The 18717-nt window shown below is 41.9% G+C and overlaps 1 protein-coding gene across 2 annotated transcripts in view; it reads right to left on the bottom strand.

Annotated features, from left to right (window-relative positions):
• Nucleotides 1-18717, bottom strand: part of magi3b (membrane associated guanylate kinase, WW and PDZ domain containing 3b) — a 282632-nt gene that overhangs the window by 38885 nt on the left and 225030 nt on the right. For both annotated transcript variants that reach the window (XM_080422003.1, XM_080422002.1), the window contains exons 6-8: nt 11833-11912; nt 9774-9831; nt 4920-5023 (exon numbers count right to left, since the gene is read on the bottom strand). In XM_080422003.1, coding sequence (XP_080278129.1) covers nt 4920-5023; nt 9774-9831; nt 11833-11912 — 242 coding nt within the window. The remainder of the gene's footprint in view (nt 1-4919; nt 5024-9773; nt 9832-11832; nt 11913-18717) is intronic.

Raw genomic sequence — 18717 nt, 5'->3', positions numbered from 1 at the left:
AATGTATGTTTTATAATATAGTAATTTATATCTGCAAAGTAACTAGTAACTTAAGTTTTCAAATAATTGCAGTGGAGTAAAAGTACAATATTTGCCTCTGAGATGTAGTGGAGTAGAAATAAAAGTACAGGGAATTGTAAATACTCAAAACACCTCAAAATTTTACGTAAGTACAGTACATGAGTAAATGTACTTAGTTGCTTTACACCACTGCTCTTGTATGACACTCCCTGGTGAAGCTCCTGCCTCCAAAATCTCCTCCTGAAATCCTGAAACATGGCCTGAGGTGCAACGGCCGCCTGCCGGTGTTTGGGTTTCATCATAGCAACCAGCTGACAGCTCACTGGATTGTTGTGTAATCAGAGGAACGTTTTCCAGCACGTCTGGCTGGATAGATTTCTGATTACGGCTGGCCGATAATATGACTTCAAATCAATATCACGATCACTTCAAACTTTTGCCTCCATTATGATTGAGCGAGTATTCTCCTACTATAAATGCACAAAATCTCTGCATCCGTCCGTCTGTGCGCTTGTCCGTGTGTCTGTTAGATCTGTGTGTCTCAAGAACCGTCCGACCGACCGACCGATTTCAAACTCGAGGGAGTTTTGTGCCCGACGTCGAGTTTATGTCGGATAGGCCAGTGGTTCTCAACCCCTGATGACAGTGAAGTGACAATTTAATGACTTTAGTTTTAAGACATTTTTAATGCCTCAAAAAATATATACTCTAAAAACTGGTCAAATATTGGCCAAAATGTCAAATAATATAAGAAAGAGGCAAACATTTAGAAAATAGCCGCTCTAAAGGCTATCACGCGTTGTGAGCTTGTAGATCCGCTATTTTCACAATAGTTCCAGTTACAATTTGTCTGCTCATTTCTTTGTGTCATCACTTCCAATTTCACTCGTTCAATCTGTATCCTGTCTTAGTTCTCTAATCTGATTGGATATTGGATCGGTATCCTGACCTGAAAATGCATTTTCTGTTTAATAAAGAGCTGGAGAAGACACGGAGACTTTTACTGAACAAACACTCTATAGCAATGAGTACTATCAGAATATACAGCTATTTAACACTTACTTTAACCAAAGAAAATCACTTACCCTACCTTTAACTCATTCAGTGCCCGGCTTGTTTATGGCAGTTTGGCTCTGAGTGCCACAGCCAAAATTAATTGTAAAAAAAATAGTGCTAAGGAGCCGAGATACAGCCTTTTTCAGTAAGAAGTTAAACAAAGAACATTTTTAACTCTGATCTGCGCTTCTTGGGGGGGGGGTCCCTGGAACAACATATTTTGAGATGGGGGTCCGCGACCAAATATACATATCATTTTGGGGGTCCTTGACATGGAAAAGTTGGAGCACCACTAATATAGCAACATCATTTTTTTTCCAAAAACTTAGGATTTAGAAGACATTTGTAGAATATACATTCAAAGATTTGCATACATTTTTCAAAAAAATAGTAGATCTACAAGCTCATAGCGCGGCACTCGGTGCCGCGCTATGAGCTTGTATATCTGCTATTTTTGAATAGCCCAAAGAAATCCAAAGTGACATAGATGCGTTCCCGGTCTCAATGGGTTAATCTACTCTACATCTGCAGTAATGAATGCATATTTAATTCATTATGTTTATTATGGCGGATATGTCTCGGGTTTGATGTCAACCAAGAGAGAGGAGAGCGGCAGTGTCGCCTAGCGCTGACAGAACGCACGCTCTGCAGATAAAAGGGGAGAGAGGAAGAGCTCAGCACGACGCAGGATCCAGTGCACACGCCCTGAAAGCCATGTATATGCAGGAAAAGTTTCAAGAGAAGCACAGCATGTGATTACCAGTGGTGGAAAGTAAGTACATTTACTCAAGTACTGTACTTAAGTATAATTTTGAGGTATTTTTTACTTTGCTGGAGTATTTCCAATTTTCAATACTTTCACTTCTACTCCACTACATCTCAGAGGCAAATATTGTACTTTTACCTGATCACTTAATCATTTGAAAACTTTAGTTACTAGATACTTTGTGGATTTTGATTATTATTACAAAACATGCATTTTAACCACTTCAGCCCTATATACAGTACATTTCGGCCATTTCAAAATAGCCGATCTACAAGCTCACAATGCGACGCATTGTCTCAACCTTTTTCATTTCAATGACCCCCAGTTTGATATGCATTAGGCCATGGACCCCCATTTGATATGCATTAGGCCATGGACCCCCATTTGATATGCATTAGGCCATGGACCCCCATTTGATATGCATTAGGCCATGGACCCCCATTTGATATGATTTATTTTATTTTACATATATATCTCTGAGACCCCAATCTACACTGTAACACTACAATGTGTTCATTTAACTCTGAGAATGTACAAACGGAATCAAATGGACCCTTATGGGACCTCTCCGAAATCCTCTCGAAAATTACAGACCTGTAAGGGTCGTTGAGAACCAGTGGTCTACAGCAGTGGTTCTCAACCTTTTCAGGCCGTGACCCCCCAAAATAATCATATTTGAGCTGGGGACCCCCCCAAAATAATCATATTTGAGCTGGGGACCCCCCCAAAATAATCATATTTGAGCTGGGGACCCCCCAAAATAATAATCATATTTGAGCTGGGGACCCCCCAAAATAATAATCATATTTGAGCTGGGGACCCCCCAAAATAATAATCATATTTGAGCTGGGGACCCCCCAAAATAATCATATTTGAGTTGAGGCATTACATTTAGTTTGACATTTAGTTTGACAAGCTCACAACGCCTCGCGAGTCGAGGCGTTGTGAGCTTGTAGTTCGGCTATTTTCACAAATTTGCCTCTTTCTTACATTATTTGACAATTTGTCCAATGTTTGACCAGTTTTTATAGCATAGTTTGTTGATTACTTTTAGTGCAATAATGGTCTTTTTTTCTTTTCTTTCTATTTAAGGTATTAAAAAGGTCTTAAAAATGTTCACTTCACCGTCATCTGGGGACCCACATGTTGATAACCACTGGTCTACAGTACCTCTCTCCATCTTTCTCTCTCCTTTGCCGATCGTCTGCAATCTAATCTAAAATGTGTAAAAGGGGCCAACAAACTCACTTCAGTCAGCTCAGACTGAGTAGAATGTGCAGACACTGTATACTATGGGGGTTAATTAATCTAACGTCGGCTTGCAGTGGCACACTTGTAATGTATGACTGCAATTGGCTAGTTCATGCATCCCATAGGACAGAGGGACAGGAGGAGCGCTGTAATTGGCTAGTTAGTTAGTAGCAGGACGCTGATCCCATAACCTGGAGGGAAGATTGTTCCCTGACTATTAATTCAACATAATAACATAGTTGTCTTTGAGCGATTTGAAAAATATTGGAGAATTGAGGTCCAGGGCCTGCCGTCAGCGTGCAAAAGAAATAATATGACAGAGAGACGGACATGCACGCACGCACACACAAGAAAGAAAAAATAAGATGATACGTTTCCACTTAGTGTTTTGGTAACACTAAGTGGAATAAGTTTGTGGCAAGACGAGGAGGAGAGTGAGCGTTAAAAGTTTCATCTTTCAGAATCTATCACATTTATCGGTCATTAAAGTGACTCATAAAACTTGAGGGAGACAATAATTATGGTCTCCTGCAGAGTAGCGAGCAGGGGGGACAATAATTGATGTCATTCTTTAAAGGTCTGTCCCTTTTAACGGTAGCTGTGTGCCATTAGCCTGGTAAACCCTCCCTCCGGAAATCTAATTTCTATTTGATTCCTGGAGTGAGTCTGGCATGAACCGCCTCTCTGCAATATTGGCTGTGTATGCCAAACGGACGCGCCTATCAGCGTCGTCGCTCATTGTTCTGTGATTGACAGCTTACGTTGGCCAATCAGGTGGCGAGTTCGAGTGAGCCCAAAACACGAACGGCAGCCATCTTTTTCATGTGCGGCCAATTCTCCGCTATTTTTTTACTTCAAAAAGCTCTCTAACTTCTATTTTGAGGCACGGAATTTACTTATAAGATATCGTTTGGATAGAATGTAGTTGTTTAACTTCATATATGTGGTCAATTAATCATGACAAAGCCTATTTAAAAAATAATAATTAGAGAACCGGTAGGGGCGGGCAGTGACACCATTGTACCCGAAAAAGGCAACCCATTTTGGGTATGGCTGTCTCAAAAGTCCCGTCGCGTCACATTAAGACTGGTGAACTGCTGATTGGCTGAAGGGGAAAAATTATCATTGGCTGAAGGGGTTGTCAGTCAACGGTATTACTCCCGCCCAACTCCAGCACAGCCAATATTGCAGACAGGCGGATCAGGCCAGACTCACTCCTGAAATGAAATGGAATTGAGATTTCCGGAGGGAGGGTTTACCAGGCTAGTGTGCCATGGTAGTTTACACTCTTTATTTTTATATTACTGGTGAAGATGATTACACAGAAAAACATTGTTACCTTGCCTTTATAGCATATACATCAGTACTGTGGTTTACCTTGCCTTTATAGCATTGGTTCTCAAAGTGGGGTCCGGGGACCCCCCAGGCGTCCTTGAGGGAGTTTCAGGGGGTCCCCAGCGAAATGATGGATAGTAAGGATAAGGAACCAAATGGACCCTTATGGGTCTGTAACTCTGAGAGAGTACAATTTGTACACTCTCAGAGTTAAATCAACATTGATTTTACAATATAAATTGGGGTACCAGAGATATAAATGTCATTAAATGGGGGTCCGGTAGCCTAATGCATGTCAAACTGGGGGTCCTTGAAATTAAAATGGTTGGGAATCACTGCTAGAGCCGTGAAAAATCTTCTCTTATGGGGGTCCCCTGGCATATCTTTTCAATTGGGGGTCCGCTGGCTAATAAGTGTCAATTTGGGGGTCCTTGACATGAAAAAGTTTGAGAACCACTGCTTTGTAGCGTAACATCAGTGCTGTGGTTACCTTGTGGGGCGGTCACTGCCTGTTGGTGTGCGCTGGCTGCCTGTGTCAACTTCCTCTTGGCCTCCAGGACGGGGTTCTCAAACTGGGTCCTCTGGTTGATGTGGCTACAATAGGAAACACAAAGCCCAAAGCTTAGTCACTTGAACCCTAGTGTCCCTATTCTGAGCCATGATAGGCAAACATTTGACGAAAAAAATACTTTCCAATAGTTTGACTGGCTCGGCAGCAGATTTGAACCAAAATTTAATCTGCTGCTGAGCCAATCAAACAAAGCTATGGGGAAACGAACTGTGACAGGAAACCGGTATGTAACCTTCTAGAAACCCAGGACAACTTATGCACTTATGCAGCTGCACTGCCAACAGTGGTTGTGCTGGGAAGCTCCCAGGTGTGAATGTGTGTCATGGCATGGTTCCCGAATAAGCAAAGAGAATCCATCCCACTTCAGTCATTAAATAAACACACAAAAAAAAAAAACAACATCAACCTACAACACCCATAGGAGCTTTCACTGTAAAATCCTGTAACCTAACCTGTAACCGAAAGGACCTGTAATGCATTGGTTCTCAAAGTGGGGTCCTGCAAAATGTGTTAAATTTAACCACTTTAACCTTTTATACTTTGGCTATTCAAAAATAGCAGATATACAAGCTCATAGCGCGGCACCGAGTGCCACGCTATGAGCTTGTAGATCTGCTATTTTTGAAAAAGCGTGAACATTTGTGCAAATCTTTGAATATATATATATATTTTTAAGTGAACATTTGTACTCAAATTTCCAGGGCCAAATACATATCATTTTGGGGGTCCTTGACATGAAAACATTTGAGAACCACTGCTGTGAACCCCTACAAGTCCATTTGGTTACATTTATACACTCTTGGAGTAACAAATGGATAAATTAAGTGAGGATTGTTACTGTGTAGCAATCGAAACAAGCCCACATTCATATACGTACATACACCTCTCATATTGAGCTTCATGATAAGCCATCTGTATGCAATCAATTATAAATGCATTTTCCCATAAAGGAACCATGCATTACTAATACCGGCACACTATAGACACTATAGGCTGGCGCCATTATAAATGCATTCAGCAGCACAGTACGCATAAAGGCTGGCCAGCATCCTCTGGTGTGAGTGGGGGGGAATCTTCTGTGTTTTTTAACCCACTAATATTGTAGGGAATGCACGCCTGACTGCCAGATCTTTCACCTTTTTCCTATTGTGATCATGTTTGCATTTAAGCAGGAATACTTAAGTATTCAAAAGTACAAATAACAAAGTTGCAAAGTACAAAATGCAAAGATCTTCCAAAAGAAAGGGGAAAAAAATAATAATAGTGAAAATAGCAGATCTACAAGCTTGTGGATTGGCTATTTTCACTATACATGAAATAGGGCTTTAGCGGTTATTTCATAATGTACCATTACACTTCCTAGAAAGGTAGAAGAGCATCCAAAAATACAAATATAGCACCACTGGTAAAGCACAGATACTCAAGGACAGTACTCAAGTAAATGCACTGTCCACCACTTGCCGAGGTAACGAGGTAAACAGCCCACCGCTCCACTGGCAAACAAAACAAACGCCTTTCTCCCACTGTGATCATTTTGCATTTAAGGCACCATGAATTGACTCTTGTCTCTCTTGTCCAAAGCAGCGTTGAGGTTTTCACTCTCCGTCTTGTCTGCTGGAGCCTGAGCAATAAACCCACTATAGTGTTCCCATTTTCTTTGCATCATAACAGACTGTTACCTCTCTTTTCATCCCTCCCCACACACACACACACACACACACACACACACACACACACACACACACGCTCTCCTGTCTCCAGCATTCTAGTTGAAATTCTACCTCCTCCTCTCTCTTTCTCTCCATGTACTGCCGTTATAATGGCTGTGTTTCGCTGATTTCCTCCTGGCATGGTGAGCACAAAAGCTCATTTTGTGAAACAGACGATACACGCGCACACACACACCGTACATATGTACAGCACTCATTCCGACACACATGCATGCGCACGCGCGCACACGCACACGCACACACACACGCACACGCACACGCACACGCACACACACACACCATTCTATTGTACAACAAAGTACGGTATAATACAGGGTCATAAGTGGGGAATCAGACTAATCAATTTGGTTGATTATTAAAGAAGCGATTAGAATTGATTTCTTTTTAGAGGCGCTCGGGTGGCGCAGTGGTCAAGTCCCTGCCCACCACCGCGGAGGTTGTGCAGATTTACACCATAGACCGTAAAAGATATGGACGAAGGGAACGGTGACGTCACCCATTGGTTTCTACAGACCGTAAATGAAGCCGATTGTTCAGGAACGTGCAATCTGCCATCTTTAATATATACCATTGGGCACGTCGGAACTCAAACGCTATTGCTTGAGACCAGACATGTGACCAGGGAACCGGAGAACAATCCCCAAAGAATGCTATTGGTTGGGGTAGCTTGTCAATCAAGAGCGGGGGCGGGGAATGAATGCTATTGGTTGTGTAGGTTGCCAATCAAATCATTCCGCCCCTCGTAGAGCATAACCTACTTTATCGTCAATTTTAGAATAAGTGGGACCATAATTTAGCAAAACGCATATCATGATGATTGAAAGGAGACTTTAAACTAGCGACTGGAAGCATATAGTATTTATGACAATTTTTATTAAGGTAAGAAAATCTAGTCTAAAGTTCGTCAAAAAACCATCCGCTTACAATGAGAGAATATTCCTTCTGACACCTGCAGGGGTAAAACGGCGCCATACAGGCCATTCATATGAACTGTCTCTCTCTTCTGTATCGGCCTCATTGTAAATATGTCAGGCTGGCCCCTTGGTTTACACAAACACAATTGGCCCGTGTTCGGGGGAGGGAAGCCGGGGCGGGGAGGGTGATAATGGTCATTGCACGTATACTCTATACGGGCTGGGGCGGCACCTGTCAAGTGGGGAGTGTTGGGCGGGAGGAGTAGGACGAAGGCTCTAGTCCATGGGTTCCCAAACTTTTCAGCCCGCGACCCCAAAATAAGGCGACCATTGACCCCACCTAAACCTGGAGGTAATTTATGCACATAAACTTGCACGTTCGGTGCGCATTTTAAATGTATTAAACTGGTAAAATGTACTATTTGTAATCATTTTAGGTTGCATTTCATCCATTCTGTTGAATTAAAAAAAGATATAAGATTATATGACAAAATAATTTTGTGACCCCACCGTCAGTCTCCCGCGACCCCAAGTGGGGTCGCGACCCCGACTTTGTCTACGTCCTCCTGGTGGGGGCTCCTCACTGGTAGGTGAGTCAGTAGGATACGACAGCAGTGACAACACAGAAATGTGTGTGGGGAGGAATTAATTGGCATAACTAATGACTAAATTGGGGAGAAAAAGGGGGTAAAAAAGAATTGGCTACTCTAAATAAATTACATATATATTTAAATGTACACCTTGCTTTTCAATGATTTGGTTGCAAGTCGGTTATTGATTCTGAATATCGGTTTGGATATATTTTCGGTTAATTGCCCAGCCCTAACGGAGAGGGAAGCTGCGGAGGTCCTCATATTGTCCTCTATTGTTATCCCCAGGTACATGCTGTACAGCACAGTATGCTCATGGTTTATGCATGTAGTAACCATGTATTGTACTGCCCAGTGTGCTGTTGATGAAGCACATGTGGTGCTTTGGGACGGAGAGAGTGAGGGAGCGGAGGTCCTTTCTATTTTCCTCTGTTTATTTTCACCAGAACGCCAACTTCGCTAAGGCGAATAAACAGCTGCTGCCAACAGTATTGGAGACGGTAACCAGGAACGGTCGGCACCAATACCTGTTCGCCCCCAGTCAAATTTCGGCGACTTCGGAACGGTCGGCACCAGGTGTTTCTGCCTGGCAACCGAGCGTTTCGAGAAAAGATTTATTCCTATAGATTTCTATAGAATGCTGTTTACTTTGTGTGGGTTATTTGCTATTCATTGAGCCTATCCTTTTAGCAAAGCTTATTAAATTGTACTTGCTGCACTGTTTGCTATTGTGTTAATAAAGTATTCAATCAATCAATCAATCAATCAATCAATCAATCAATCAATCAATAAGGTACTAAGCATTTAGGGGTTCAGTGTCTTGCTCAAGCACACTTCATGAAGCCTCGAAGAGCCGGGGATTGAACCGGGAACCTGTTCCCCAATGGCCACCCTACCTCCTGAGCAACAGCCCCCACACACACACACACACACAAACTCGAACACACACACACAAACTCGAACACACACACACACAAAGCTTTCATCTGTCCACAGAGTTTGTTTGCCTCCTACTGAGAAATGACAAGCAGAATCTCCATCAGGAGGCTCCTACAGCTCTCCAGGTGTTTGCCTCCATTCCTGAGCGTTACATAAACAGCACGCTCACGCACACACACACACACACACACACACACACACACACACACACACACACACACACACACACACACACACACACACACACACACACACACACACACACACACACACACACACACACACACACACACACACACACACACAGCGCCCTCCTCACGTCAGCTGAAATGTTGTGAAAATTAGCTGCGTCGGCTCGCTCACTTTATTTTTAGACAGTATTGACGCATGCCATTCCTACATGGCTAATTCATATGTGCACTTACTGTAACAATGTAAAGTAATGTGCAAATGCACTTTGACCCATCCCCCCCCCCCCCCCCCCCCCCCAACCCCCGGGTCTCAGCGGAACACGTGAAGAAACAAATGCGACTGCAACACAGCGATAAGAAAAAAATTAAGGAAACAAGAAAGAAGAATGAAACAGCAAAGGCAACTTACTCAACATAGTAGGTACCATACTGAGGGTCATCAATCTCCTCCCAGCCGTAGGGCAGCTCTGCAGGAAGAGGAAGAGAAGCCTTTGTGTTGAGACACACACATAAAACATGCAAATACACTGTGACTGCACACTGCCGACAGATAACAGACAATGGAGGAGCAGTGTGTGTGTGTAGAACACGGGCTCACTATTATCCAAACACTCAGTAAAACGGTGTAGTATTTCTTCCACCTTGTCTGGGTGTTTAGCATTAGAACATGGTCATAAAAATACACTAGAATGATTCGGTGAACTTTTTCTCTCTGTCTGTGTGTGTGTGTGGGGTTTTAACGAGCATGCTGGCCGGAATAGCTAAATGTACATCACGCCCTGATGAACATATGAGGCACATAGAGAGAGAAAGAGAGAAAGAGCGAGAGAAAGCGAGAGAGAGAGAAGAGAGAGGAGGGGAAGAGAAGAGAGCTCTTCACGCAAGAGAGCACTTTGGAGTTGCTTTTCAAAGGCAGTGCACCGACTAGATTTCCGACTGCCTGTAGAAATCCATTAAAAATGGGCTTGAAGGGTTCCCAGTGTTTCAGACACGTCGTTTCTCTGTCTCTGCCTGCACTTAGCCCACATTACCCAACTAGGGACCAGGAAGGCACGTCTGGAATTCCGGGGACGAGGAGGGGGACAAGACCCCCAATCTACGTAGCAGTGGTAGAAAAAGTACTCAAATGTTTTACTTGAGTAAAAGTGTCAGTACTGCAATGTAGAGGTACACTGTTACAAGTGAAAGTCCCGAATTAAAAATGTACTTGAGTAAAAGTACAAAAGTAAAGGTATCAAAATGTACTTAAGGTACCAAAAGTTAAAGTACTAAAATGTTTGAAAATAGCAGATCTACAAGCTCACAACGTGTCGCAATGCGTTGTGAGCTTGTAGATCGGCTATTTTCAAATAGCCTAGGTATAAAATAGCGCTAAAGTGGTTAATGTATGTTTTATAATGTAATAATTTATATCTGCAAAGTAACTAGTAACAACAATTGACAAAATTGTAGTGTAGTAGTAGTAATTGTAGTAAAAGTATACAATATTTTCCTCTGAGATGTAGTGGAGTAGAAGTAATAGACAATTGGAAATACTCCAGTAAAGTAAACGTACCTCAAAATTGCACTTAAGCACAGCACTTGAGTACATGTACTTAGTGACTTTACACCACTGCTACGTAGAGAGAAACAAGGCCCACGTGACCACCTAGCAGGCATGTATTACGCTAAGTGTGATTTTAAAGGACATCATCACACACAATCTTGTACCATCCGCCGGCCTAGTTGGCCATGCATATTTGATAAGCTGTGCGAACGTGCGTGAAACAGCGCATGGTCTGATGTGAGGAATGTGGTAGTACACTGTATGCCCATGTACTGTAGAAAGCCATGTGTAGTAGTTAATGATGCTACTGTGGGTCAGAGGTCAGTGTATGGTACTGTATATGTATGTGTGTTACATTCACACACTGGCCAAAATGCTGTTGACAATCAAATTTGAAATACCCTTTCACAAATACATATTTTAATACAATTTGCCTTTTTTTTGGGCCTAGATTTTTCTTCAAATCCAGTCCTATATTGGACTGGATTGATCAGAGCAATGGTCACTGAGTTATGGCTGTTACACTGCTGTAGTGGCCCACATGTGTGCAATTTTATAAAAAGAGAAATTGCTGTGACTATTGTCATGGCAGATCCCTGAACAGTGTTTGTGAGAAGTTTGGTGGTAATTGGAGCAACGATGCACTTGCAGCACCCAGGTCCACTGTTTAAACCCCAGCCAATAGGAACGCAGAGGAGGCGGGGCTTCAGCAATTACAGCCCGTCCCGTAAGACCACCTACCAAGTTTGAAGCCTCTAGCACGCTGGGAACTGGAGTTATGGCTGTTTAAACCCCAGCTAATAGGAAGATATAGGGGGGGGCGGGGCAATGGTGCGCCTGAGGCACCCAGGTTCCACACGTGGTCCATTTAATATAGGATTATGAGATAGATATTTCTAAGTGTGTTTTTTTTTTTACATACCTCCGTCCTCACACTTCTCAGGGGGCTTGGCTTTCTTGGCCAGCCGGGGGTCCAGCCATGTGGTGCACTTGGTGTTGTGACTGTGGAGGACAGAGAGCATCAATTAACCATCTGTGCCAGAAGAGACTGAAACTGGGTTAAACACTCAAACCCTCTATTCTTAGTAAAACAGACAGGAGTTGCAACTGCACACCAAATCAACTTAGCCAAAAAAATGTCGATCTACAAGCTCACAAGCTTTTCGCATTGCAACACCTTGTGAGCTTGTAGATCTGCTTTTTTTGGCGAATGTTCAAGGTTCAAGTGGTTAACCTGCCATGGGAATTATAGGCAAGCTATGACAGGAAGTGGCCAACTATACAGTATACTCCTGTTTTAAAAGGATGATATTACACACAGAGAAAAGACACAGAGACAGGAGTCAATAACGATTTACAGTATGTTTAGACATATTTGTAAAAGAAACAAATAAATAAAATATGGAGGAAAAACACTTCATCTTCCAACAGCTTAATCAGCTTAGATGTGAAATCAGGCAGGAAATTGAATACAGCATTCATAACGGTCTCCTGAGATGATCGGGAACACGTGGCTCACAGCCAAACATGTATTACTAAAATAAAAAACACAATGGCCCCAGAGAGGACTATATTTACCCCATTGTTCCAAAAGCAAAGTATTGATTTTCCCAGAACATTCAAACAGCCAAAGTCGTCTTCACGGGGAGCCAAGAAGAACTTTGTTGTGTTAGTAAAAGCCTCCTGATAGAGCTGTGTCTGTCAGCGAGAGTAAGCGTCTACATCCCAGGAGTGGGACCAATAAACAACACCAAAATAGCTGGCAACTATATCAGAACTAGTCATAGTTGATGCCTTTATTCGTGGTGACAAATAATCCTCGTTCCGAATACAAATTGTGTCTGAGTTTTACCTGGCTTTGGAGTCTATAAAGGCTCATTGATACTTTGTTAAACGGCTGTGTCGTACGACAGAAAAACAAGGTGTTTTCAACTAAAAAATTATAATAAAAAAAAAGACTAACCACTTGAACCCCATCATTCATATTCTGGAGGGAACATTAGCCTGTGGTGGCTGAATTTATAATATTTTCCATTATAAGCCCAAAATAGCAGATGATCTACAAGCTCACAACACGCTGGGAAAGAGATTTGGTGTAGACTGAACCAACTACAGGCCCAGTTTACTAAGTCTAGACTAGAGGGTTAACCCATTAAGACCTGAAGCTGATTCTACATGTCTCCTAAATCCCAACAGTTTTCTGAAAAACCTATGTTTCTATGTCAGTGGTGCTCAATCTTTTTCATGTCAAGGACCCCCAAAATGATATGTATTTGGCCGCGGACCCCCATCAAAATATTTTGTTCCAGGGACCCCCAGAAGCAAAGAATAGAGTTAAAAATGTTCGCTTTAAAAATATTTATATTCAAATATTTTCACACATTTTCACGATTTTTCAAAAATAGCAGATCTACAAGTTCATAGCGCGGCACTCGGTGCCGCGCTATGAGCTTGTATATCTGCTATTTTTGAATAGCCAAAGTGTACAATAATGCTTTTTAGCTCAAATCTAAAAATGACACAGTTCCAGGTCTTAAAGGGTTAAGTCAGTGGTTAAACCCAGGATATAGATTGTGCAGTAATAGGCCTGTCCATGTACAGTACACTGTACTGACTGCATCTATTACATGGCAGTGATTCATCCGGGGCTGATGTCAACTGATTGCACGTGATTGCATGGCTCCCTGTTGGTCTCACAGACGGTACATAAACAGTATTATTTTGAGCAATTCATATATTATTTTTCTTAATCACCGCGCCAACTGCCGAGACGTCATGCTGCAATTCACCGGCAGATTACGAAACCCCCCCTTTAGCCTCCCTGCTCTAAGAGAAATCTAGCATCTATACTAACACACCTTACATTTGCCGTGGCATTAATATTGAACGATGTAATAAGAGGGAAGTTATGTGCATTGCAAATTGAATCCCTAATTTAATTTACACTTTGAACGAGGCTAATTAGAAGCGGATGCTGATGCTGATTAGACACAGTCATCTGTGGATCATTAGGCAAAAGTCAGAACAGGGAGATGATCTGTCACAATTCATCAGTTAACCCGTTAAGACCGGGAACGCATTTGTGTGTCATTCTTTGGCTATTAAAAAAATAGCAGATCTGCTATTTATTTATTTTATCGCGAAAATTTGTGAAAATCTTTTTTTAAAGCGAACATTTTTAACTCAAATCTTTGCTTCTGGGGATTCTACAAATGTCTTCTAAATCCTAACTTTTTTTCTTATGTTGCTATAGCAGTGGTTCTCAAATGTTTTTCATGTCAGGGACCCCCAAAATGATATGTATTTGTCCGCGGACCCCCATCTCAAAATATTTCGTTCCAGGGACCCCCAGAAGCAAAGATATGAGTTAAAAATGCACATAATTAAAGATTTGCACACATTTTCACGACTTTTCAAAAAAATTGCAGATCTACAAGCTCATAGCATGGCACTCGGTGCCGCGCTATGAGCTTGTATATCTGCTATTTTTGAATAGCCCAAAGAAATATTAAACAAAGAAATATTAAAATGACACAGATGCGCTCACAGCATGCGTTCCCGGTCTTAATGGGTTAAGCACATTTTTCTAAATGATTAACATTAGCATTATGCAACATAATAACCCCACTGTGGTTGTAGGATGCCACGATCAACGCTGCACAAGTTCACTGTTGCTCCAGTGTTGCCCTGCATGTGTGGCCTGTGATCAGTGGTGACCGGTAGCTAAGTATATTCACTTGACTACTGTTTTTTAAAGAGGTGGTGCCATGGTTTTGCACTTTTTCTGTTTTTCATGTGTCTATGAGGTTGATAGAACTTCATTAAGCCCCCTGGTGGTGTTTTTATGGTGTTTTATGTCTTCTCTGACTATTTTGAGTTTCTTCCTGGAGGCTGAAACCTTGAGGGTCAAACGTGCCAATAGAGAAACAGCCATTTAATGACACAGTAAAAATATACCCTCCCCCTCATTATCATAACACAACAGGTGTGGGCATGAGGAGGAGGAGGGACTAGGACAGGTGGGTGGTGCTAACGTGGTGGAGGAGGTCCTAAGGTCAGAACCAGGTATACTTAATGAACTGGAGGCGTGTCCACATAAAAACATAATTTTAACAATTTCTGTACACTTTTTTGAAAAAAATCTTCCTCCTATTATAACCGTAATACCTGATGATTATGTTTTAGGGGGGGGGGGAAATCACTGAAAATCACGGCACCCCGTCTTTAAGTACATTTTTGGAGAATTAGATTTTTCTTGCAAGCACATGACTTTCACTCTGCTACATTTCAAATGGAAATATTATACTTTTGACCTGACTACATCGTCTAGGAAGGGACTCTTGGGACCCAAACTTATAAAACATATATTATGAATTAACCACTTAATCCCTATTCTAGTAAAACAATTGCCGATCTACAAGTGACACATTGTGAGATCTGCTATTTTCACTAATCGTTGTTTCTAAATTATTATTTCAAAACATTTTCAAAAAACGAATCCAAAAAAATGCATAATTTTTCATGAATTAAAAACAAATTCAAAGATTTTTTTAAAATAATCTTATGATCCATTTTTTTTTTACAGAAATTCCATAGCTTGGGTCCTGCAGAGACATCAAATTTCTCTTTTGCGTCTCGAGCTAAAAAGGTTTGGGAACCAGTCAGTGCACGGGAACCTAACGTATATATGGTAACATCGGACTGAACAAACATTGATCGTCTGGACCTTTTGTCAGAGTTGACATCACTTGCTCATATTTTTGAGCAATTGGGTGACATAAAAAAAACATTATGGAGGCGAGGGGGAAGGGGGGTTCGGGGGGGCACTGGAGATAGGGCACACATCCTGACTTTCTAAAAGGATCAATAGTTTTTTCATGTTCCCTATATCAGTATTGATTCACATTGTGTCAGACAATAAGAGGTTTGTTCAGCAGACTTGCTAGACTTACAGACGGACACAGTGATTACTACGGGGCTGCATTTCATACTGTACAGGGCATTAAGACCTGAAGCCGATTCTACATGTCTCCTAAATCCCAACAGTTTTCTGAAAAACCTATGTTTCTATATCAGTGGTGCTCAATCTTTTTCATGTCAAGGACCCCCGAGATTATATGTATTTGGCCGCGGACCCCCCATCTCAAAATGTTTTGTTCCAGGGGGATTTGAGTAAAAAATGTTTGCTTTAAAAATATATACAGTATATTCAAAGATTTGCACACATTTACACAATTTTTCAAAAATAGCAGATCTACAAGCTCATAGCGCGGCACTCGGTGCCGCGCTATGAGCTTGTATATCTGCTATTTTTGAATAGCCAAAGTGTAAAATAATGCTTTTTTTTTTTGCTCAAATCTAAAAATGGCACAGATGCGTCACAGGTCTTAATGGGTTAACCACTTGAACACCAACACCCATATTCAGGGAAGCTCACAACGTGACACGTTATGAGCTTGTAGATCGGCTATTTTTTGGCGATGAGATTTGGTGCAGATGGAAAAAAGTGGTCCAAGTACAGAGCCAACTCAGGTCCAGTTTTCAAAGTCTAGAGGGTCTAAGTGGTTAATTAGTATGTGACCGCGGACCCCATCTGAAAATAATTAGTGCCAGGGACCCCCCATACAAGATTTGTCAAACAGTATAAAGTATAGAGTGGTTAAACTGATTTTAATAAACTCATTTTACTGGGGACCACCTGGAACTCTCTCAGGGACCCCTGGGGGTCCCCGGACCCGACTTTGAAAACGACTGCCCGTACATGATGGAAAACACGACTACATTATGCCATTTGCGATACATACTTCAGAATGTCTAGACTGGGCGGTGGGCAATTTTGTCTCAGCGGCGCACCGAGGCTAAATTGGTCTAATGAAATCCCTGCAAAACGGCTGCTCCAAATGCATGTCTGAGTATTTACTACCGCGCTCGACAGCAGAGAAAATACATTCCCAAATCCAAAACTAATCATAGAAGACTAGAGTCATTGTCAGTTATAGACAATTGCATGTTAGAACACGGGTGATTATAGGCTATTTGGGTAAATCGCTCAGGTTGTAGCCCAGACAAATCATTTTGTGTGAAATACAGATGTGAATCGGCAATGAGCAAAGCACCTCCATTCTAATCTCTCATGTAATGTTGTTGTTGCTAGTAGGAATAAACACAGAAGCACTCGGGAGGAAGTGGACTAAGAAAGGGGAGGAGCCAAACCCGAGTTCCTGTTTTACACACAAGAGGATCCCAGATTGCCTCCATTCCAATGTGAAACTATAGGGATCTAGTCAAGGAATAAGCCTATTTAAATTTGTATCATTAACGGACCGGTTATGTTAAGCCTGATCAATTTCTGATCATTTGCATATGCCCTCAGTTTACCTGGCTTCTGTCATAAACACGGACATTATCCACAACTTATGATTGTGAGATAGAAATGTGTTTACCGTTTAGCAGCATCTAAAATGTTTAACCTAGACCTCATTCTCCTATCTTTTAAGAGATTAGAGTTTAACCAAACTCTAGTCTGGGAGACTTCGCCTCAGAGCCTGTACAGCAGGGGCGCGGCCACTGTGTTCTGATTCAAATCAACAGCCAATGAAGAAAAGGGGGCGGGATCCACATGCAGTGGGTGTTGCATGTAAATAGGAGCGACGGAAAGCAATTTCTCCTTGAGAAATTGCGGCCGCCATTGTTGTGTACTGCTGTTTGCCTCTCGTCGGACTGTTTAGACGAGTTGCACAGCTCTCAGACCGGTAAGAGGCGTGTCCGCTCAGATTCTGAGCGTAAGTTACATCCCGCGCACAAATACCAGGGCTCTGGCCCAGACGTTTCCTCGCCCCTCCCGTTTGTAAGCGAGAGCTGGCGAAAACTTCTGGAAACTCAGATTAACCAAACTCTAATCGAGCGTTGGGGTTTAGAGTGCCAATGACTGGCAAAGCTTGCACCAAAATTAATAATATAAAACCGTGTCATCTTGATATCAAAACAGACTTTTAGCTGGATCTTTTCTTTCTCTCTTCATCTCATGGGGATATAGACACACATGCACACACAGATCTCTTTGCTGAGACAACTTCTGTCATTGTGTCTACATCAAACCAAGGATTAAGAAAAACAAACAGTTGGTGTGGTCTGCCACTTTTGAGATATATTTGTGTAACTCTCATCCTTTAGTACATGCCATTACTTTTCAGTTTTATGGACAACTGACAGTCAACTTGTTGTAACCGTAATGTCATTAGTTGCGGACGGTCGTATCACAAGTCAGGACTATAGTGAAGTCACAATAGTTCTTTTTTAAAGACTTCCTTCTCCTGATTCCAGATCCACTGCTACTGGAGACACAAAGATAACCGTTCACACACCATTTGCCCTCAGAATGGTCGTGGAAATAAGCCTTACAGTCTTGTTTTCTATCCGCAGATCAAACTCTTCAAGAGCTTGAGGTGAACATGAACCTCAAGTCTTACGTGGTAAAGCAACTTAACCCATTCAGACCGGGAAAGAATCTGTGTCATTTTTAGATTTCTTTGGCTATTCAAAAATAGCAGATCTACAAGCTCATAGCGCGGCACCGAGTGCCGCGCTATGATCTTGTAGATCTGCTATTTTAGAAAAATCGTGAAAATGTGTGAAAATCTTTGAATATATATTTTTTTAAGTGAACATTTGTAACTCAAATCTTTGCTTCGGGGGGGGGTCCCTGGAACAAAATATTTTACAAATGTTCGCTTTAAAATATATATATTTAAAGATTTGCACTCTGTGCCGCGCTATGAGCTTGTATATCTGCTATTTTTGAATAGCC

This window comes from Gymnoscopelus braueri (genome assembly GCF_963280865.1).
Source record: "Gymnoscopelus braueri genome assembly, chromosome: 3".
Lineage (NCBI taxonomy): Eukaryota > Metazoa > Chordata > Actinopteri > Myctophiformes > Myctophidae > Gymnoscopelus > Gymnoscopelus braueri.
The sequence above is the reverse complement of the archived record's forward strand: the minus strand, read 5'-3'. Positions and strand labels throughout refer to the sequence as shown.